This window comes from Lepisma saccharinum, chromosome 7 (assembly GCF_977018435.1).
Source record: "Lepisma saccharinum chromosome 7, izLepSacc3.1, whole genome shotgun sequence".
Lineage (NCBI taxonomy): Eukaryota > Metazoa > Arthropoda > Insecta > Zygentoma > Lepismatidae > Lepisma > Lepisma saccharinum.
Window position 1 is genome coordinate 15,304,039 of NC_139235.1, and position 24,898 is coordinate 15,328,936.

At 38.0% G+C, this 24,898-nt stretch overlaps 1 protein-coding gene across 3 annotated transcripts in view; it reads left to right on the forward strand.

Annotated features, from left to right (window-relative positions):
• LOC145990145 (lactadherin-like) overlaps positions 1–24,898 on the forward strand; it is a 299,516-nt gene that overhangs the window by 265,061 nt on the left and 9,557 nt on the right. For all 3 annotated transcript variants that reach the window (XM_083125812.1, XM_083125810.1, XM_083125811.1), the window contains exons 7-8: positions 16,839–16,979; positions 17,906–18,078. In XM_083125812.1, coding sequence (XP_082981938.1) covers positions 16,839–16,979; positions 17,906–18,078 — 314 coding nt within the window. The remainder of the gene's footprint in view (positions 1–16,838; positions 16,980–17,905; positions 18,079–24,898) is intronic.

A 24,898-nucleotide genomic window follows, 5' to 3' on the forward strand; every position in this document is an offset into this window, starting at 1 on the left:
TTGTACATGCGACGATATTTACGTTGCACTTTGCTCACGGATTCGAACTTCGCAAGCCACAGAACACACTGGACTTTCCTCTGTACCGTCCACATCTCGACTGGCGTGGGCGAGGGCTGATCCGCTGCTGCGCAGTTCGTAGTGTTGCGTCATGACCTGTGTGCGCACACGCTTGCGCATCATAGTACGGAAACTTGGAGAGTTTTCCTTTTATTTGGTGAAGATTTCACATTTCTATCTTGTTTTGTTGCTTTCCTGTGACCGGTCAAAAGTGCACCATGACTTTACGAACACACGTTATAACACACACACACACACACACACACACACACACACATATATATATATATATATATATTGTGTGTGTGTCTGTGTGGAGGATGGAGGGCGCCTTTGTGCTCTCTAGGGGGGTTGCAGTGGGTGGAGTTCGTTGAAAATTTTAAATTGGAAATGACAAATGGGCCAAGCCACATTTTGTTTTGTGTGTCGCATAACATAACTAGAAAATAAGGTCTGAACAAAATATATTTTTAATAGTTTCCGATTTCAGTAATCTTGGATATTTTTAAGCATGGGCGGAGTTTGAGCTTTTGCTTTGGGGGGGGAGACTCTGGGAGAAGCATATGATATTATAAACTAGGGGATATTCAATAACCCTCAAGTATTGAATATCGCCTAGTTTATAACTGGTCCGGAGGCCTTCCCCCGGGAATTAAAAAAAAACAACTTAAAAGCACTGAGTTTTAGGCTCTTTAGATATGAAAATGTTAAATTTCCTCTCTTAAGTAAACAAATATTAATTAGTATATTGGTTGTCAGTTTTAAAAGAAGCAAAACAGTATGATTATTACATTTTGCATTTCATTATTTTTTTATTGGTACAATACTCCTATTACTTTAAAAAAATTACGGTACAATAGTAAGCTTCAGAAATTTTAGAAAAATTAAATTGAAAAGTTATTTTGATGTCTCAGCAGTAACTGTTGATTCAATACAACATGATTTTACGTTTTTCTTTCTTCAAACTGTACGTGTACACATCAATCAAATCGTCTAAGACCCGCTATTGCGGCGCAATTACCGCACATGCCATCATGCCTAACGTCAAGATTTGCGGTATGACTTCATAACAAAAATGTAGTAACTGAACTTAATGATGTGCTATTTTTTAATCTTTTTTACGTTTGGGGGGCAGGCCCCCCATGGCCCCTCCAGAACTCCGCCTATGTAATTTTAAGTATGTCAAAACAGTCCATGGAGTTAGGAGAAATGAGATTAGTTGCTTAATTTGGAAGCACCAGTATAATATAAACGTGTAATAAACTGCACATTAATAAACAATTACTTTTATGTGGCGAGGGACCTTAGACGATGCCCCAGCTACCACTCCTTATGACCGGCCGGATCTGTGTAAGTTCATCACCGATACATCAAGCCATGGCTGTGTAATTTTCCATTTGTTAAATTTTTCACGACTTAAGCGACAACAACAACAACAACAACAAAAACAAAACAAAAACATGCATTACCATTACGCCCTCTTCTGTCGATGCACTTGAAAATTTTCATAACCGATTCTTTGATCGACAGTCTCACTGTCACCAGCATTTTTATTTATTTTTTATTTTTTTTTTTTTTTTATTTTTTTTTCAGATTTCGCTCTTTCTTAAGAAGGATTCCCGATATTGCAGAGTCTGGAACTCGTTATGCTCACTTTTTTAACTAACATTCTTGCACTTCAGAAAGAAATATAGGTCATTGTTCTAAGAAAAAACACACTGATCTAAGAGAAAAATGATTTCATAAAGTGCTATTGCGCTCGTCGCAAAAATTCCATGTGGGTATCTTCGCGTACTATTGGGCCCGTTCCGAAAGTCGCACGAGCTTAACGCGTTAAACGAGTTATGGTAACTAGCTGTCCCATAAGTGCTTCCGTGCGGTTCTTGAGTTTCATTATGCTGTCCTAAAAGTCGCATTCCGTGCGTTTCGTGCAAGAACGAGATTCACCAAACGCACGGGCCAGGAGGCTGGTTTGTTCGGTGAGAATCGTCTGCTGCCTTCAGACAACACGCGTGCTGATGGGTTCAAACTGCACTAGTTCGGAAAATGTATTATAATTTTAACAGATAGCGATATGAAGCAACATGCACAAGATGAATATGCCTTAACCGTTCTTAGAATGTGATTAAAATTAGTAATAGTGTCCACAGTAGAGTTTATTTTTGTCATAAGGAAATTCTTTCCGCTGGACGCCATGTGAAAATTTTCTCTAGAGAAAACGCTGCGCCTGCGCTTTCGCCTAGTGTGTCCCATAAGTTTGTAAAATAACTGATTTCACCAAATTCATGAGCCCAGTTATTTTCGTTGAATGCGTTCGTATCGTTAAGACTCTTGAGAAAACGATACAGACTTTCTGTGGTGATGAGTCCTGAATCCGGATCACGTGACGACTCATTTGCCACTTTCACATGCATTGGGGATATCATTTCCCGGGCAAATTCCGTGGACAAAGAAAAGGAAAGAGGGGGAGCGGTTCTTGACTTTGATCAGTTGTTTGACAGTGCCAGGAATAGAGTAGTGCTTGAGGCTACATTTGCGTTCGGGAATGAGGGTGCCAGTTGTTTGGCAGAAAAGTGTTGCAAATGAGTGACGAAGTGCGAAAAAGTAACTAAATCGCCAATATAATGTTATTCTCCCCGAGGGATAAAATTTATCAAGCAGAAACAGGGACACACGCATCCAGAAGGGGGGAATTCCCCCTCATCCCTCCCTACAAATACCACCCTGATTTATAACACGAGTTATAATGTGATTGAAGAAATTGATAATGCACGTGCAGTAATCAGGAATGAACAGTGTGCGAATTAACGCGGGGGATGCCGGGGGATTTCCCCCAACAAAATATTTTACCCCCCCTCAAAGAAAATGGAATTGAAAGTATATATGTAGTATACCATTTCTTAATTATGTAACAAAAAAAATTGAAAAATCAATCCGTGTCCATTAATGGTCAAGTCATCAAAGATTTCCCTGCCGAAAAGTATTGATTAAATGAAGTCCCCATTCTGAAACTGACCAACCTTATCGAGGCGAGACACAGCAGGCTGTTTTCACTTAAGTTTTCATAGCACAGTGCTGGCTGGCGTTTTACATGTATTAAACTGTTCACAAGAAACTTGTTGGTAGGTTAAGTGGACATGAAGTTTAAACTTGGGAATAGAAATTTGGTCAAATTTTAGGTGTAAAGAGTTCGATAGCTCTTTGTGTATGAGTTTGGGTTTTCTTAGAATCTAAATGTACTAAGTGCTTCTAAATTATATGTAAATGTTATCAGATGTAATAACCTAGGTTGGAATCAGTGTTCTAAGGGACTTAGTTTACTGACTGAGATTTGCATACGCGATAAATCACAGGTCCAGAAATTAATTCAGAAATACGCCACTGAGTGGGTATCCCCATCGACCCCTTCCCAAAGTAGAAAGCTTAATTTGCACACTGGGAATGAAATTTAACTCGAAATAGTTGACATGGAGATGATACCAGAATAGCAAAGAAAGTACTGTATTGCATAAGCTCCAACAGAAAGAGGATGGTGGGGGGTGTAAGACGGTAAGGGGTAACCTTAGTTACAAGACACCCAAATTTTAACCTCACTCCCACGTAGTGCACCCCGGTATCTGCAATTTTGCAGTACGACAAGGCTCTGCGTCTGGAACTACGGCTAGTATAATCTAATCCTCTTTAAGGCTGTAATGGACTGGGCCCCGCATAATGTGGCGGACGCAAATAACCCAAGTGTTGACGCACTCCCAAAAATTTTATTTCAATCAATCAGAAATTGGATGACCAAACATTACACGAAGGAAAATTTTTCAGAACATAATGACAGACAACTATAGACAAGCAAGGAGGAAGTAAACAGTGCGTATCCTTCTAAGCAAATAAATTAATTAATCAAATTCTATATATTTTAAACCAGTGGCGTGCCCAGGATTTACGAAAGGGGAAGGGTTACTTACGTCAGGGGCGGCGTCAGGGATTTTTTTCGCGTCCCCTTCCGCATTCGCTACAACCTATTTTCAACCGAAAACACGAACTCTTGCGTTGCCATCTGACGTTATGACTTATTAAAACCATGTCGTCATATTGAACTTGGAATATTAGATACCGAAGTGAGGCGATTGATTGATTGATTTGCCTTATTTTACTTCGCTTTTTGTGCCACTTTTGGCTAATTTGCGAAGATGGGGATGAGTGATGATATGACGAAATTGATGATTGGACACTCACAAACATCCATGCCCAGTCCGGGATTCGAACCTGGGACCCCTGCCATCGTAGCGCGATGTGCTAACCACTCCGCCACGAGGCCCGGCTGGAAGTGAGCATACAACAAGCAAGACATTGATATTGATCTGAAAGAGAAGCTGCATTTACTTTCCTGTACATGAGCTTGTCGTTGTCCAAAGAAGGAAAAATGAAGCAAGTCACAGGTTCCTGGGCATATTTTCAGAGAAGATTCAAAAGTTGATTGGTATTTGATATAGTGACAAAACATGTTTGATGTTTTCTTTATTTTCAAATTCCTAAATTTCATTCCGCAACCCCTCAGCACCCTTAGAAGATTAATAATGGCACCGCCGCAGGGTTACGTGTACTTTTTTTTAGTAGTCAGTCTTTTCCTGCATATGATGTTATTTTCCTTGTATGAACTAGGGGCCAAAGGGTGCTATAAGGCCCACTTACCCCTCCTTTAGGCACGCCACAGTTTTACACCCTATATGTAAGAATCCTGCACACGCCAATGATTATGTTGGACAGAGAGAAAACGAAGAAAAAAAGAAGAGTTGTACGTACTGCGCCAGCCACCAGATTATACCCAACAAAATATAAGGGACAATATGTTTTTCAGCTGTCCCGGAAATCCGACTCTAAAGCTGAGCACGTGTGGCTTTCGCGATGTAAAAAATAAAAAAAGACGAGAAAGAAATATGCAGGAAACCACTAAACCTCCAGAACCGACGCGGGAGTAGAACGCAATCTCGTTTCCCCTCTCTCGGAATGTCGCTTCTTTTGGACGCAGGATACGTTGACATGGGCAAATATTTGCAGCCCGCAGCTTGTGTATTGCCGCTTCTCTCGTTCTAAGTCGCCTCTTCCCTTCCTTGGACCCGCTGCAGATAGGGGGAGCTAAGTGTAAACAACGAAGATCGGATTTCTCCGCTCCCCCACCCACGCTAAATATTCAATCCAGAGCAGGGGAGAGAGACTTGATACTATTTAATGACTGTCATATCTTGCTCCAGGCTACGGATTGTTGCTATTTTTAAGAAGTAGGAAACGTTAAGAAAGAGCAAAAGCATGTGGGACGGGGGGGGGGGATCTACTCGACCCTCCTCGGAAAACTGACATCCTTCATTTAACTGTAGAAATAAAAAAATATATATGTTTATGATGATCGTAAAAGAAACGAGTTCATATTCCAACATTTGAACCCTGAATCTCAACAACTGCACAAATAACCGAAGAGGAAGTTGGACTTGCTAGCAAATCAAGGATCTGATCCTAAAGTTTCTTTAAATTTACGAATAAATATGTTCAGATTTCTTATCTCTTAGGCTCGCTTTAGAAAAAGCATTTTCCTTAGCATTTTTCTCAACATTTATGCCATGACCAAAATGCTACCGTGTAAAGCGAGAAATCTTATGGCATTTCAGATACCATACTGATAGGCTCGGTCCGTATCATTTTTCGTAGCGTAACCAATCAGAAGCGGCCTCTAGATCACGAGCGCAGTTGTAATGGCGGCCAAGTGAGATGTAAACAATGTATCACTTCACATTTTTAAAAGTCGATAACTATTCAACCGAGAGGAATGACGTTTCCTACAAAACGTTATTAGGTACAAAACAATGGCGCTGCTTAAATACATGCTTTACAACGTTTACTGTACAGGTATGAAAGAATATTTTAGTTATTTCAATTGCAAACACCGTGCACTCAGCATAGACGGTGTAACTCGACGTGCCATTCATGCTGTATGTTTACATTGTAATCGCAAAAGCTAGCCGAAAAGTTACAGGAAATGCTTCCGCTGTAATGCTTCTTCTGTAAGATTTTTGGAAGCATTTATATAGCATTTATGCTAGCAAAAATGTTAAAGGATATGCTTCCGTCTAAAGCCAAGTTAAATTTACTGCCGCGCATTGGCGTCAATATTATATATTGTGCTCTAAATATACAGTGTGGGCAAACAGTAAAACTTCATAAGGTTATATTATATAATTTTTAAATTAACAATTGATGATAAATCATATTTCCCTCCGATTCGGTTAAGGTCATTTTAATTGTCTGAAGCACTGTTGATTGGCAGTCTTTTTTAATTATTGATATTTTGAAAGCAAAGATGTTGTTTTTCAAATTTTATAATGCAAAAACTATAATACAGGCGAGAAACATTTTAAGACTCTACACAGAAACAATCAAATGATCTGAATCTTACAGAAATATTTTGAATTTAACATTTTCAATTCTTCATTCCGTTCTCAAGACTATATTCCTTCTTGTTCCACCACAGGAGACCTCGTGACCCATATTTACCCTAACCGAATCCACGTATATTTACAAGCTTTTTGGCATAAGAATCTGCGAAAAAGTACGCGCACAAGCCGAAAAGAATATTAAGATGGAAGAAGATATTCTGTGACAGCTTGAAGATTATAAAACGAGCTGAAAATCTTGTTTATATTCTGTGGCGTGCGTTGGGCGGATGTAGCCGACAGAATTCGAACAACGTGGCACAGACTACTCGGAATCTTCTCTTACCACATCGCCGGAAACTTGCTAAGCCTCTGCTGTCATAAATCTTCATCTTCTTCTTAAATCTTTATAACTTGTGGACTCTGCCAGAGGAGGTGGAGAAAAGTTCCGCTAGGTGGCGCTGAAGTAAGAGCGACAAAGTAATCTTCGGCTAGGGACGGGAAGAAGCCACAACGACGCCCCCTTTTAATCTAGAAATATGCAACCACTGCTGCTGTGAACTTAATGCAGATTCCACTATTATTATTTTCCTCAGACGTTCTAGGTTTTCTCGGGTATTCTAAGCTCCCGTTGATTCTTTACCCAGTTTTATTTTTCTAAGGGTACGAGACCCTTGTCTTTCTCGGGGGAAATTCCAAGTCAAATGCGGAAGAAGATAGATGACTCATTCGCTGTAGATTAAGCTCCCATGAAAGTGTAAGCCCGGGCGACTGAGAGATTTAACTTTCAATATCCAGCCACGAGGAGGGGGTGCAAGGTCCCATAATCCATTTCGGCTTCCAGTGGTTGCTCTGGCAAATTCTCCCTCAATGGGTGACGACGGAGGGTAAATGGACTGGCAAAAGGGGACATTAAGATCATCCCCCCCCCTTCTTTCAGCATTTAACAGCGTTCCATCAGTGAATCTTAACCCCTGTGGACTTCCTGCTTAAGTACGACCAAAAATATTTTAAAAGAACGCTTTCCCTGAATACTTTTTACCGCTATTGTACAGTGGAATCCATGAGTATTACCGTGCAAATTGTCAATCACCATGTTCGTGCACTTTATTTGACCCAATAAGAGCTTCAAGAATTAAAAGAAAACTCAAAACACGCTGTTGACAACTTCTGCATCAGCATATATAAGAATCCATCGCTTAGAAACATATAGGACGTAAGAGAAAAATTAACGAAAATAGTCATGGACAATTTGTACGGTAATACTCATCGATTCCACTGTACATTTACACGCGCAATAGTTATTGCCAAATAAAACTAATACCCACACCGTAATTCAACTGTTACGAACGCAATACATAGGAAAAAAGGAAAGTTTCCGCAATGTGATGACAGATGGCAGTACAGGACTGAAAAGTGTAAAATTTAGCAACAAGACAAGTGATTATGAAATAAAGATGAGAAGTGTATAGGAAAACGATAAGTAAATACATTTATCGTAGGAAAGACAGTAAATTGATAAAGGAGGCTAAATGAATATTAATCTATCTTAAAATATACAAGCTTCATAGATTCTTACAGTTAACCAGTACACAAAGAGGGAGAACCACAGAACAGGCTGTGCATGGTCTGTGTAATTGTAATTGTGCGTAGTTAGAGATCGTGTAGTTCACCGAACTCTTCAGCCTAACTATTGCTTATTTCGGGGGGAGCAGGAAAGGCTTTATCTTGACTCATCTCCCCCAACAGGTCGGTAGGTGCAGGGGCTTGCCCCGAGTTGATACCTTCGTGGAGATGAGGCCTGCTCGAAAGAAAAAGATTGTTAAACAGCCTATCCGTTACTGTAATGCCACTGCTGCCAGGAAGGAAATTTTGTTTCACACGAGTGTGGCGGCACGTTCCAGCTTTTGCCCGAAAGAGAGGTAATAAAGTCCACGAATCATTTTAGAAATTCAATAAAGACAAAGTGTTAAAGGATAGTGGTAATTCAGACGAAAATAAAACTACAAACTTTCAAAAGTTTTTGTAGGAAACCGCACGATTGTATAGTTACCATGGTTTGCTGCTTGGGAGCAGTAGTAGCAAATATGGCGCCAAATAAACGTGAGTAGGCGTTTTATGTGTTGGAATACGCAAGAACCTTGTCCGCTATGATTTCTTCCAGAAAATTTCTATTCCGTACAAAGTATGGCAAAGGATAAAAGAGTGTTGGTTGAGACGAGGATACACTCAGAAGTATACAGTCTCTTTTGCACCCGCTAATCAGGATCTTCACAACCGTATCACTGCGGATCGACAGTGATATGCTAATATTTGTGTGGGACGAAATAGCCGTATCGGTTAGATATCTGCCGCATCAGCATTTGTACAAAAAATTTGGAGAGTTTATCGTTCTATCGGCATCAGAATTATCACTGTCAGATTTCGTTTATCTGTAGAAAAATTGTAAAATGTTTCACAGACTTATGAATCACCCTGTAAACCACAGAAAAGAATGTCGAGAAACAAGGAAGTGTCCGTGGCCTTTGTTTTAGGTACATTCCTAAACATTCACCTGAAGTTCCTGTTGAAAAACCAAGGGGCACTACTGCCTACCCGATGGCATAGTGGTAATATCGTCGACCACATAGTGGTCCCGGGTTCGATACTCGGTGGAGGCACATAGTAGTTCATATCCTACTTTAAACTGTAGGCCCAGTCCCGATTAGTCTATCTGTTTATAAAGTGGACTTAAAACAACAAATCAATCAATCAATCAACCAAGAGACACTACGCTGAAAATTTTAACTTCCATCTTCCCGAAATACGAACACTTCGGGGAATCTTAGGGACTGTAGGTACATATTTTATTCAAATATAAGATTATTTAAATTATTTTCACAACAATAAAGCTGGAAGAGTGTTCTACCTAACACGAACTTTTGGTTCCGTGACTCTCCTTAAAATACGGAAACATTAAGGTGTCCGTTTCAAAATGAAGATACTCGGAACAGTTTCTTGCCTGTATTTCAAAGTTCGAAATTGTTCGCCCAGAAATGTTTCATTTTAATGTACTGTTACATTACATTTGTAGTTCTTGTGAATACAACGTAACATTCAGTTCTAAGAAGGCCCATTTGATGGAATTACACCGTACTGAACAAAATGTTTGGTTTTTTTACTTTTACATTTCAACATATGCAAATCGGTTAAGGTTCTTGGAAGATTTTGGTAAAACCTGTTTATATCTGTCACAACATTTTGCTTATTTTGAAAAGTTATTATCACTTTTTTTCCGAAATACATTAGAACTTACTTCAGCTGCATTGCTACAAGCTGCGTCTGAGAGAGAAAATTTGAAAATGTATTCTTGCTGCCATCTATCGGTGCTTTATCAAACTACCAGGACTAATTCTCTTCACATTTCTAATTTGTAATTGTACTGTCCATTGTTGGGTTTGGGTAGCAATAGCAAAAGTAAGCAACAGTGGTTGTCTACTTGCCATGTAAAAAATAAAATGCATAGAAACCTGTAAATTGCTTAAAACAAACTTACAAATTTAGTAGACACTTATTCAGAACATATATCGGGAAGAGTCCTCGAAGAGTTTCACGTGATATAAAAATAATAATAATAATAATAATAAGACGGAAGAGTAGGGGGTTAATTTTTATTACTAAATAATAATAGATATATTATTAATAGTTATTATTACATGAATAGGTTAAAGTTTGGTCTACAATTAACAGCACAGAGGTGTAGTATCTTTCTAGTTAGAATTTTCATACAAACAGCTGAGTTATGTCACAGTAAATAGAAGAGTAGAATATATACGGAATATTAAAAATATAGTGAGTCTCCAGTCATGAGTACTAAAGACCCTTCCATATCAGGCACGTATCTAGAAATATATTTCGGAGGGGGGTCCGAACCAAAGTCTCAGAAATAATAATAATAATATAATACTTAAAATAATTAGGGTAAAGACCCCGAATATGAGACCCTTTTGGTAGAATTCGATTTACTTGTTAATTAAAACATAAAGGATTTATTTTTTTAAAAAAATATAATTTGTAGGGAGTCTATTTCACGATACAAGGTATTGGAATATAAAAAAAAAGTAACAATCATAAATTATAAACAAAAAAATTAACACAAGTGCTACTGACCGACCTATTTTTACAGGGGGTACCGAATAAGAGACCCCGACCTTGTTTGGGTTATATAAATCATTTGAATCTTTGAACTAAATTATTTTTTAAATAAATGAACTAAGTTATTTTCTTACCCAACTATAAGTGAAACGATATTATTTTTACACCATGTTTAAAAAGATTAGGCTATTCTAAAAAACAAACTGACTATTTTTACCATGCTAAAAATACAAAACAAAATGTTCCTTCTATGCTATCCTAGTAGCTGTCCTGTTGTTACCAAAATTGGTTCACTTCAAATGAAACTGTGAAAAGACCTACATTGTGTTACACATGAAGTAGCTACCTGGTAGAAACGAAGTTCATAATGCGTTTACTTTTGATTTTTGCACATCGGACACACAAATGTGTCATCTGCACCACAATGAGCATGAGCCCACTTGTAACAACGTGTGCACTTTACCCACTCTTCACCACATTGATCTTTGGAATAAGATGAAACACAAAATACACATTCTGTATCATCTTTATCTTCATCTAATTCTAAACTGTCAGACGATTCTGCTAATGAGAAGGATTCTTCCGACTCATCTGTGGATTCTTCACATTTCTTTGATACAACCTTCCTCTTCTTACGTGAAGTAGAACGCGAGTAATCTGATTGCTGCTTTTTCTGGACCTCAGTAGGCTACCTGCTGTGAGTGCTTGTAACACCCCTCCAAACAGGTTCTTCTTCACTTCCTTCTTACATTTCTTCGAATTATCTGCAAGTCTTTATATGTATGGTGTTGTTGTTATAACTACTGGTTGATTCACTACGCGAGATTTCCCGGAGTTGGTAAGAGATGGGCTGTCTAGTGTGGGCAGTGGCTCAATGTCTTCTGGCATTACAATGGCATCGTCATCAGGGGGTGGTACTGTTGAAGACTGCGTAGCCTGTATAGGACTGCTTTCAGGCTCCTGTTCCTGTTCAAGTTGGCCTAACCTGCTGCAGCTTGGTTGGGGATCCACGTAACTTTTGGGTAGTTCACCTGACTGACCTGTCACATTCCGCTTTTCTTTTTTATAGCTTACAGAGTGTATTGCAAAATCTTCATCACGAAAAATGTATCTATTACAAGGGAATAAACCAGTCTTTCGAAATGCATTAACAGATGTTTCCATAGTAGCAGCTTTGTTGTATGCACCTGACAATATTCTGGCAATTTTAGTTATTTTTAGTGGTTTTCCTGGATTCTGACGCAACCATGTTTCAACTTCTTGCGCGAAAAAATGTTTTGAAGGGAAACATGAAACCTATGTCTAGAAGCTGCATTTTATGCGTCGAGTGTGGCGGTAAACAGATAATAGAAACATTGTGTTCTTTCGCTTTTTCAATCACTGCTATATTTCTTACGTGGGAGTAGTGACCGTCTAAAACCAGAAGCACGGTTCTTGGTAACATAATTGCAACGTAACTCCCAAATTATGAAAACCAATGATGAAAATCAACGTAAAATATTGGATATATTTTGTGACTCCTAATAGGAGACCCTTCATTATCATGGTAGTCCAATTATGAGACCGGTCTCATATATTGAACCTCTTCCAGGTCTCATAATAGGACCTTCGCAGGGTAAACAAATGAACAACGCTATCTCTCTTACAAGTGGACGAAAACTAGCAACTAATTACATGGTATAACACACACACTCACCACTACGAAACACAGTAAAAACGGGATCAGTAAGAAATTACCTTATTCATTTTCAGCAGCTAATTTCCAAACTGCAGCAAAATTTCCACGAGCACGCATTCTTTTTCACATTCGCTGCGAAACCAACTATACACACAAGGAGCTCATGTGACTTCCAATGCTATGGCACGATTCCTCCTTGTGTTTCAGCTTCTTTCCACTAGGGTGCAGCTCTTTGTTTACGAGATACATGGGGGTCTCATTTTAGGTGCCTATCCTCATATTCGGGGTCTTTACCCTATATGAAATTAAAACATTAAAAGTATGAAAATAAACTATTGTATTTTTATTATCGAATCAATAGGTAAGAATACTGAATAAAAACAGAGATATAATAGCTTACATGTCAAAATGTGTATAAAAACAACTGCCCTGGCAAGGATATTAATGTTAAATAGATAAAGAATTGAATATTTTTTGAATAACAAAAAAAGGAAGTTAGATTCAGTTGACGAAAAGTAAACTTCTCGATTTGTTTTTTTTTAGCATATTATCACAAGTAGTACATAAATAATCATCGATTATACAACTTTTCGTAGCGCAGGCTCAGAGCCCTTTCCATGGACAAGGGAGGGGCAAGGGAGCCACGTCCCCCCCCCGGAATTTGAGAGTCGGCAAAAATTATATATTTCACACCTAATTTCATTTCGGTCACAGTAATTATATTTTTATTCGTGGTTGCATGTGAAGGATCCGTGATAGTTTTAGTTTTTTTGTTTTTTTCTGGAAAGAAAGTTTCCACTACTGATCAGCTTGGTTTGTCATTGTGTTCATCATAAGAACTCATGGGCGTTCGCAGGGGGGATCGAGGGGGGCGTCGCTTCACCCCTTCCCCCACTTGGAATAATGTAAAATTGCGTGCATTTCCTTCCTCCCTCCCTTGTCTTAATGTACCGGGCCATACGTTTGGAACCATAGGTATTGTTCATATTACCTTTTTTCTGTTACAGGTAAACTATGGCACTGACTAAGGAGGAGCGAATCCAAGTTATTTTGCTGGTGGGGGCTTTGTGTTGAACTGTGTTGTACAATAATAAGTTCCTGACATGAACTTGTTTTGTTCTTCTCCAATGGTTCCAGACTTGCGGGACACCCTGTAGATAATGCAAAAATTTTCTTTAAATCACATTCAAAATTTTCAAACTTTTTGTCTATGTATTTCCTTGTATCTTCTTTCTAGCTTTCTACCATTTCTCAGCTTTAGTACCTATTTATTTGTGTTTTCTTCCTCTCGATACGTTACTGTGAACCACGGTAGGTTAGGTTAGGTTAGGTAAGGTAAATAAAACATACACATCTTGTTTTTTTTTGTTTCCCTTACCTAGCCTTACCTAACCTAACCTAACTTTACCTAACGTGGTTAACAAGAACGTAAAGTGGAGAAAATATACAGAAATAAAGAACTTGAAACATACATACATATCACACATACATTCTTCCAATGTGGAGACATACTACACCTATACCCTTCCTCTCTTCATAAACATTTCTTTTTCTGTGTTATTGCCCCCATTTTCTGTCAGCTTCTTCGTTATTCTTTCTCTCCATCGATATTTTGCTACATATTTCGATACTGTCTCTCTCTTTTTCTGCTTCGTTTACTTCTAAATGTATTTTTCCTTTGCCTCTCGCTTTTCTATTTTCTTTGTTTCTCTCTCTCCCTCTGTCGCTTCTCTTTTTCTTTATAATTACATTTTCTCTCTCCGCTCTGAATTCTCTATTTTCCTCTCACTCTCCCTTCCTCTCTTATCTTTCTCACCTTGTCTTCTCTACTCTCTCTCTCTCTCATTTTCTATTTCTCCTAGTCTTTCTCTCTCTAGCTTTTCCATTTCTTTATCTCTTTCTCTTCTCCAGCACTATAGAGCGTCTCAACCTTAAAAGTCAGTATTGGTTAAATGGAGCGCGGCGTTGCCAGATCAAAAAACGGAGGCGCATCGAGTCGCTGTTAATCGCTAATGATTCCGACAAATTTATTTCCTTAATATCGTATAGGAAATCTTCAAGATCTACGTATTTGATGTATTTTTGGAAGAACTATAGTTACCTCAAGATTTTCATGTAAATGTTTATATTTCGACGTAACTATTTATTATTTTACATTTGCATTATATGTGTAATACACGCAACTATTGTTACTTCTTTCGTTGAATGCTGTATCCTTTACATAAACAGAATTAAATAAATGCGAAAACAAACATTAAGATTTATTTTTTACTGGAAATAAAGTAATAAAGTGTGCTCACGTGCCTTTAAGCGTAATTACTGTCCTCGTCTGGTAATGACGTCACATCCTCCAAAAAATCTGTTTCTCTAGATGGACCCGGTTCCATTTATTTTCTCGTTCTGGCATTATTCTGTTTTACCATTCTTTTCAACTTCTTTTTTGCCGGTGTTCTGAGAGGACCTTCGGTTTCTTCCTTTCATATTTTGTATATAAGACGTTCAGAACACTCCGTAACATCAGCCGTTGTCATAACCGCCTTGCTGATATTCATTGACTTTAAAAAATGATTTAGCACGCGCATAACTATTATGCGTTCTTCACCTCGAAGTTTTAGCGTCTTTTTCTAGCTTGCTTCTCTATCCATTATTAAACGAAATATATAACTCACATGCAATCCACAATTATCACACAGCACAATGCACTACGAACCGGGGCACCTGCCTGCAACTGAATTGTAACCTCGGTGGCGCGCAACGAATTTGATACGCGAGACAGCCCGCATAAACAAACTACGATTGTGCAATAAATAAAGGTACTGTGGAGTAACAATGCATTCTAAAAATAACTTCCAAACAATGGTCAACACTTTTCTCGCTTGGTCTGCATGTGTATCGCGACAAACCAAAAAGTTTCTCGCTAACCAACTTTTTCGTGTTACGGTCTGATGATTTATACAAAATAGCCAATGTACACTCTCCTCGTAAGCAAATTCATTCACTCAGGCGAAGAATATCATATCTGCAAACACCAGAGATCCCTTAGAAAAAAAAAACTGGCGAAGTTGTTCAAGAGGTTTGATATTTATGGCTTTTGAAGCATTTACTACAAAAAAATTGCATAATTATGGAAATTTCAGATCACATTAACTTATGACAGGTTCTATAATGCCGTCCTTAAATAGAGCATAAAAAACTCTACAGGACAATGATTTCACTGTTTGAAATTTATGACTTTTACATTTTGTAAATTTTGTAACATCTGGCAACGCAGCGGTAGTAGAGAAGGACAGAGCTATTGGGAAAACTCGTGTATTAGAGAGAGAGGGAAGTACTCCATTTACTTCCATACTGACTTTTAAGGTTGAGACGGTCTATAGACATTTTTGCGCCGTAGGCAGGATTGTGGTTTGGTGCCCTTCCCCGCAATTTCACCGACATTTGAAGTGTGTCCTTCGATATTTTCTTCATATGCCACAATTTGTAATATTTAAATCATACAAATTTTGAAATGAGGAAACAAAGAAAGTCGTTTACAGAGATTCATAGTTTGCATTTCTGATTTAAAAAAAAAAAGTTTAGCACATAGGAATATATCTGTTATGCAGATGTCTGAAGAAAATTAAAAACCTGCTATTACTACTCAGGGTGGCTACTCATCGGAAATCCCTTGAAATCCGGGAATTCTGCGTGAATTATTGGCTCTGGAAATTATGCGTGAATTCTGCTTGAATTTTTCTGCATGGACGTGAAAAATTGCAACTTATATTAATCACATCGAATTTAGAAAAAATCGCTTAACAGAATTACTCGAGAGGCGAGAACAAAGTTTCGAAGTTCATAATTTCAATTCGACCGAACGGAGAAGGCACTTGATTCTACAATGCACGATTTATGGGAGGCACCTTGTTAGTTATTATGGAAGGGTGCGGCGAGGACGTGAGAGAATTTCGGCCTGCAAAACGAAGTTGCCTGGACCAACTCTTTGGCCACCACAATCACCGGATCTAACTCCTCTAGACTTTTTCGTATGGGGCCACATGAAGAGCCTTGTTTATGAGGCTCCTGTAATGTCGGAGGAAGACCTGATTGCACGAGTTATGACTGAAGTAGACACGATTCAGCACACACCAAGTATTTTTGAGCATGTGTATGCAAACTTGCAATGAACTTCAGGGTCGCCACATCGAGCAGCTCTTGCAGTGACGCAGGTAAAGCGGGAGATGTGAAATTATGTGATCTTGTCATCTGTGTAGTACCAAACCGGTACGTTTCCGGGTTCCTTATCAAAACTTGATCTACTAAGTCCCCTCTACAACCCCTAGAAGTATGTAGTAGGAATTCTGAATCACCCTGTATAGCCCAAAATGAAACAATAAAGGACAACGAAAACGGGACAAGAGCGCATTCCCCTGAAAGTATGCGGGTGGAGACGGGGGGCTCTTTCCGGGGGTTTCCTCCATTCTTAAATCTCAATAATAACACAAATTACAATAATTTCAAAGTGAATTTATTTTTTGAGTAACCCTGTACTTTTGTTTATCTTTCAGAATGCAACGAAATAATCAGCGGACCACCATACACTAAAATGTCGGCCAGCAGCCACCCTTCTTGGGTGCGAAGGAACTCCTGTGACCCTGACGACGCTCACATCAACACCCACAGGTCATGGTGCGCCAGGCATTCTAACAGTAAGCTTCTTTCTACAAATTTGAGAAATTAATAACCTGGATAAATTGAACTTAAAAGTTGTCTTTCTTCTTAAGATTGGATTCTGTGTTCGATACCTGATTTATTCATGGACATATTTTCAGACAACCAGATAATTTTTGTGGGGGAAGCACAGGCCGTTGATAAAAAATTGACTAGTACAAATAAAAATTATCAAAAACAAGTACTAGTAATCTCTTAATATTAGCGAAAATGGGCTCTTTGTTGAGATGAAATGTGAATTGGACAGTGTTTTTAGCTATTCTAACACCTATGCCCGTCGCCAAATAAATGTTGTACGGACGTCAGGTCATTAATAAAGCTTGATTAGTAGAATTAATAATATTAATAATAATGCTAATTATTATTACAACAGTTATAGACTTTATTTTTCAATAACTATTATAAACTTATAAAAGTAAACCATTATTATTATGCCTATAATCATTTTTATTGCTGTTGTTATACAAATATGGAGAGACATCCATCACAACTGTTTTCCATATTTTTTACATTTTAGTGTACTGAAATTCATAGTCATTATTATTGTTATTAACTTATACACACCTCGTTCAAGAAATGGCTTGAAAGTAACGGGAACATTTTATTAATAAAGTTTATGTTGTGTGAGCTTGCACATAAAACTATATTTTTTGAAGTTTTGTAAATTGTGAAACCATTTATTATTTGGATTAAATGGTAGAAGATAAAAATATAAATTTAATTTCTGTTATTGTTATGTTATAATTACTTTACTTTATTATCTCATGTATATAAATACGTTTCTGTGTGTGTGTGTCTCTTTATGAATGCACTCGTATACTGTTAGGTATATGTTCATTATTTGAATAGATAAGTAAAAAGAACTTGCTTTCAGATAAGCTAACAATATTTATTTTACCCACAGAGCACCAGTGGCTGCAGTTCGACTTAGGTCCGCCCAGATTGATAACGGGGGTGTTGACAAAAGGACGCGGGGACACCAAGCGACGCCAGTGGGTGTCCACCTACACGATTTCCTACAGCAACGACTCCGTTCTCTGGTATTTCTACAAGGACGACAATCATTTTGACCCAAAGGCAAGCGCATTCCTCCATACATTACAATTTGCACCCCTTGAAGATTATTTACTGCAAGTATACATTTTTAAGTATTAACATTCCATGAGTAGACATTAAAATAATTGAACGCAGGATATTGAAAACTGTTGTACCATTGAAGGCTAAAGACGTGGTGTATTGGTTACAGTTATTGATTGTAATGCAAAATGTCTTAGGTTCGAACCTCGGTGCCAACTGTTCTCCTTATATCTCTCATTAATGGCGCAGGAACGTTTTTGATTTGAGGAGTACAAAATTCAATTTACACCCACACACATACACGAAATTCTAGTTTCAAAGTAAAATATGCATAACTTTCTATTTCTAATAACATAGCAATAAACACAAAATTATTTTGAATATTTTTTCTTTTTTTAAAATATGCTTATTTTCAACATAGTTTAAATAGGTTTTTAAAACTTGTACGGTCAGCAGCAATAAAAATGAGACACCTATATCCTGAAATATTCGCTTTCCTGCAAAGCGTAAGGTTATTTGTATTGCCTAACTCTACGTTGCTAAGTACACCTTGGATTTTTAGGTTCTAAAAAGTATGCATTTATTTTCCTAAAATAAAATTCTACAAGAAGTTCGAACAACCCTAAAATAGATCCTAGAAATCTTAAGTTAGGCTCGAAAAATCCTGAAGTAGACTTTTACAGAAAACTTAAAATTGTTCAAAATACCTGAAAAAAATACTAGGTAAGTCACCGGCAATGAAAATGGGACACTTATGTCCTGAAATACGCACTATCTTGCATAACGTTATGCAGTGGCGTCTCGTGGCCTCAAATTTGGCCGGGCTTATTTTTTAAAGAATTTAAAATATAATGACAATTCACATGAATTACAAAAAATAGGTATTTTTTTCTTCTAGACTACAAAACTGGACTTATTTTTTAAAGAATTTAAAATATAATGACAATTCACATGATTACAAAAGAAACAGGTATTGTTGTGGTTGGTTGATTTGGTGTTTTAAGTCCACTTTGTGCACAGTAAGGCTAATCGGGACTGGACCTACAGTTTAAAGTGGGATCCGAACCACTATGTGCCTCCACCGGGTATCGAACCCGGGACCCCTTGATTACAAGGCAACGACGCTACCACTGCGCCATCGGGGAGGCTAGGTATTGTTGTGAAACATACCTTTCTACGAACGTTGACTCCTGTTCTTCTGCTCAGCAAATTTTGTAATTACTTTTTCGTTGAAGCCCTCTGTTTGAAATGTATTCTTTCTCTATTGTAAGCAAGTGCCAAGGCATTTGGTCTGTCTTGTCCCATTGCATTTCTTAAGCAGTTTTAATACGCTTCAATGTGCTGAAACATCGTTCAGATTCAGCTGTTGCCACTGGAGTTATTAAAACTATGTTTGTCATTTTTACTGTTTCTGAAAAGGTACCCTCTAAATAATTTTAAATAAAAAATGAATGCAATCTACTGATAGAGTTTATGTTTTTCAACTTTTCACTACAATAAAGAACACGAAGTTCCCTCTTTAGTTTTCCCTCTTCAATGAAGGGATAATACGTAAATCTGGGAAGATGCCTCTGTTTAAAGATTGTTCTCTTTAATTATGTCCTCGTAGAGCAAGTTCATGTCGACGACAGAATTTTAAGCAATCGATAATTCTATTTAATATATGCCTATTTTTCCGGACAAATTCATTGTGTCTTGTAATTGACAGCCTATGTCCTTCATCAATTTGTGTTCGAACATCAACCCTGCCAAACTCACTCAAACATAGCGAATGAAAGCCACCACAACACTATAGTACAACACGCGAGATCGAACGCGACGCCACGGAAATAGCCCCGAATCAGCACTCAAATCCATTGCCATCTCCCCTTCTCTTTCTGCTAGCATGTGACCTTCACAGTAGCGTAGATGGGTGTAGGTCACGCCTTCCTTTGCGACGTGCCCCGGAAAACGATAATTGACATCAATGCCGCTAGGAGCGCTGTCGTATCCATTGCAACAGACGATGAATTTACGTGGGTAAAAATCGCCTTTTAAGAGACTGTGTGATAGTTATGCGTTATAGTGATTGATAATTACGTGAATACGTCCGTTTTTCTTTAGGGGCTAAGCCCCGGAAGCCCCAAGGGACGAGACGCCACTGACGTTATGTGTGTTGCCTAACCCTAAGGCGATGGCAGAACTTACCATTGGAAATTTGCTAGTAAAATCCACTCTTCGCCGTATAGATAGGCAACAATCTTTCTTCATGTTATCCACAGTCAAACTACGCAATTTTGTCTGTGAGGATCATCTTATATGCTGAACATAATCTTTCAACAAAAGCATGGTCAGTGGTGCAAACTTCAATGCTGAAATGTTAGTTTGCAAGGCGTGAATGCCACAAAGCACCAAAGTGACGCGAAAATCAGCAAGACCACACAGATCAGACCACTTTGTATTGTACAGGTAACAGTGGCACCAGCAGTGATGTGCGTCTATGCGTAAACAACCATAGACTACATTCTACACATAGACTATTTTATACACGTAGATTACGTAATCTATGTAAACAACATGGCTAAAGGTGATAACTTAGCAAAGGGCGCCGTGGAATTAAAAGAAAATTATAATGTGTATCAGTTGCTGATGTGTGAGGAGAACTTTTCATACTCTTTCTTCTAAATTCGAACAATTTCTCACCTAGGAAGAAACCTAATATAGGAAATATTTTAGTGTTTTATGGGGAAAAGACTAATTTTGCCTCACCACTGCCATCTGTTGTTGTATTTTGCATACTATTTATCTTCTTCCATAGTTGATAATAGAAGAGAAGATAAATTTTGTTGTAAATAGAATTCTTTTCATTTCGTTAGGAACCAATACAGTTGAAAATGTCAACTTTCCTTTCATGAAAGCCTTGAAAATTAATTTTAATGCACTTTAGATTGTCTACGTAGTCTATGAAAAGTACAACCCAATGTAATCTACGCGTAGATTACGTGTAGACAACGCATGTAGACGTAAATTTATAGTCTACGGCACATCACGGGGCACCAGACACTTTGCTTTGTTTAAAGTTTTCAAAAATCAACATGGAGAGAAGGGAAATCGACAGGGGAGAAGTTTCAAACACGTTCGTCATTGAATATTTTCTTGATCAAACAAAGCAAATGCCTCTGTGTGACATAAAAATCCTGTAAAACCTTAAAAAATATATAAAAACCTAAGAAGATGTTTGATTTAGGCACATAAACCTAAAATAGGTTCTAACAAGCAAAATAGGTTTTATTTAGGCTCTATAAAACTTCATCAGTCGTTGTGTTTTTTAACGAAACGCTGACATAACTTATTATTTCTTACATACCTTGTAAAGGAAAAAATAGGTTAAAATCTAAAATCCGAGGTCTAGTAATAGGAGGATTTCAATAGGAAATTTTCAATTGCAGCTTCTACCACCGCCTTAAAGTTAGGCAACACACTTAACGCCTAGCAGGGAAGCGAGTATTTCAGGATATAGGTGTCCCACTTTAATTGCCGGTCACTGTACAATTCCGGAACAGATAGCTCTAGGTCTCATTTCGGAAGGGACTTGAACCTGGACACACTTGAAATAAGGTTTCGTCTCTTTCCATTCCGTCTCAGTTTCCACCACTTCCTTTTGGATACTTTTTTTGTTCGCGCGTCTTTTTTCCCCACCGTTTTTCGTTTCGTTGGTTTATTGGCCACGTTCTACAACACAAACTGTGGTTGAGAGTGTCATTTTTTGCAAAATGAGTCATTCCATGCGAAATCAACACAGCCCCCAACCTGACCATGTCCGATTTTCATGAAATTTGGGGAGTTGAAACTATGCATGGAACTTAGTAACTATGAAAATTTTTAGTTTCGTGCGTCTTGTAATTGTTAAATTATTCAAGGTCAAAGTTAGCAGAAATTGCACTTTTTGAGCCCGCTTAGTTATACTAAATGTGCTGTAACTCCGCCACTATTTTGCCTAGGAAGCTCAAATAAAGCTTATTGTACAGGGAATTGAACAAGCTGTCCAGTGATATATAAGAAGCGCACCTTTCGATAAAAATATAATTTTGTCACGTGACCTTGACTTTTGACCTTGAATATCTCAAAACATGTCATAACCAAAAATCGTGAAAAAAAATATATTTGGTCCCTCATGCCATACTATAAAACATACCAAAAAATCATTCTGGGACTTCAATGGGATGAGAAGATACAAAATAATATATGTAACTATGTGACTGATAAAAGCCTCATTACACGAACTAGGACGAGTCAAAAGTCCTTTAACACCTCCTACAAAATTTAAAGGAGTTATCCTGGTCATGAAAGAAATAGGTTAGGCACAGGAATCTCTAGCTGTGTGTGTCAAGCTCAGGTCCGGCATATTGTTGACCACCAAATTGAATTCAATGCAAAAATTTCAAATAAAAGGGGGTGATGTGATATATCAAATCAGGATAGAATTTCACGAGAAATGAAGCAGCGAAGGTTTTTCCAACTTATTTTTAGGCAGCAAAACGTTATACGCATATCTTTCACTTACGATATATGCACATTATAGTGTTGTCAATATTCCTGTGAGCACACTCGTTGACATCTCTCACATTCACATAGAACATTTGGCAATGTATCAGGTGCAACATCGTCACAAGCAGCAACTATGCCTTTTCTCAGATGGTCAATATCATGGACTTTTAGTGCACGCACCATTCTCTTCAAATGTTTCCGAAGGTAAAAGTCCTCCTAAGATGTTAGATCTGGGGAATGTGTAGGCCTTTTAATAGATCCCCGTCTGCCCATCAATCTACCTAGAAATTTACCATGAAGAATTTGCCAAAATGTTCACATAGTGTGGTCACACACTGTCCTGTTTCAAAACTCTGGAAAAGTGCCATATCCCGTAAGCAAGGATGAAAAACCTGTTCACTTAACAAATCCAAGAAGCCCTCACCATTTAAGGTTCCGTTGTTGAATATGGACCAACCATTTCCGTTCTCCATACACTATACCACATCATTAGCTTACCAGCACCAACCATTCGGCTGGAATCTGTCTACTGTAGATTATCAAATAACACGTATTGCATATAATTTTTATTAACTTTACCGTGAACGTAAAAATTAGCCTCGTCACTGAAGAATATTTTATTCCAAAGGAAGTGTCACGTAATTGTTTGAGATACTTTTCCCAATATTCTCCAGTATTCAAGTATTTGGTAAATGTTGCTGATTAAAATCATACGCAACGGTGCGTATACTTCTTTCTCTCCCAAGATTTCAGCTTGATCTCGACGAGTTCCTAACACGTTAGGAGCATTCTTAATACTTTGTTTTTAACATCTCGAAAAGGAGAAAATGGTTACAAGCATGCAGTAATAACTTATTTGCTGGTTAAAGATACTTTGGAAAAACCTTCGCAGTTTCATTTCTCGTGAAGTTCTAGCCTGATTTGTATATCACTTCACACCCTTTCCTTTGAAATTTTTGCGTTGAATTCAATATGGTGGTCAACAATGTGCCGGACCTGCGTTTGACACACACAGCTAGGGATCTCCCTGTGCCTAACCTATTTCTTTCATGACCAGGATAACTTCCTTACATTTTGTAGAGGATGTTATGGGACTTTTGACTTGTCATAGTTCATGTAATGAGGCTTTTATCAGTCACATAGTTACATATATTATTTTGTATCTTCTGATTCCGTTGCAGTCCCAGAATGATTTTTGATATGTTTTATAGTATAGCATGAGGGACCAAATATATTTTTTTTCACGATTTTTGGTTATGACATGTTTTGAGATATTCAAGGTCAAAAGTCAAGGTCACGTGACAAAATTATATTTTTATCGAAAGGTGCGCTTCTTATATATCACTGGAAAGCTTGTTCAATTCCCTGTACAATAAGCTTTATTTGAGCTTCCTAGGCGAAATAGTGGCGGAGTTACAGCACATTTATTATAGCTAAGCGGGCTCAAAACGGGCAATTTCTGCTAACTTTGACCTTGAATAATTTAACAATTACAAGAGACACGAAACTAAAAATTTTCATAGTTACTAAGTTCCATGCATAGTTTCAACTCCCCAAATTTCATGAAAATCGGAGATGGTCAGGTTGGAAATTGCACATATCTGTGTTGATTTGGCATGGAATGACTCAAATACAGTATGTTTCCCTTGCAACACTGACAACGACGGTTCACGGCAGGAAGGAACGTCACAGATACGATCAAATGTTGTTGGGTTGCAAGCATGCAGGCGGCCAAACTAGCTTTTTGGAACGTTCGTAGCGCCCAAACGACACACCAACGACAAAAAGATACTAAGACAATGTTTAAGATGTCCCAAATAGGTTTCTGTGTCCGCGGGCGCCATTTTAATGACACCGTGTATAGTTCTTGATCATAATCTTGGTAGATAATATCAGTTTCGTAATTGTGGTGTGAACTACTGGTTGTATGTGGTTTAAATGCACCTATCCTTTCTGGAATGGATGATAATTTATCTTTCTTGTGGTGGGGGTAAATTCCTAGCCCCCCCTTTTAATTATCGCCCTGATTTAATATTTATATAATTTTATTCTTCACTAGTGGCGACACTACACGCTGTCCATGGGAATCTCTGGAGCCACGCGGTGACTCGAGAGCAGGGTTGTTGAAGGTCCAGGAATTTGAAATAAATTCAATTCCGGTCCAGGAGAGAAATTCAGCAAGTGTAAATGGATTCTGGACCGTAGAACCTTTTTTTTATCTGTAAGGAACCTTTTATCCGGATGAATTTAAATTCGGTCCAGATACCTTTTTCCCAGAATGAATTTAAATTCG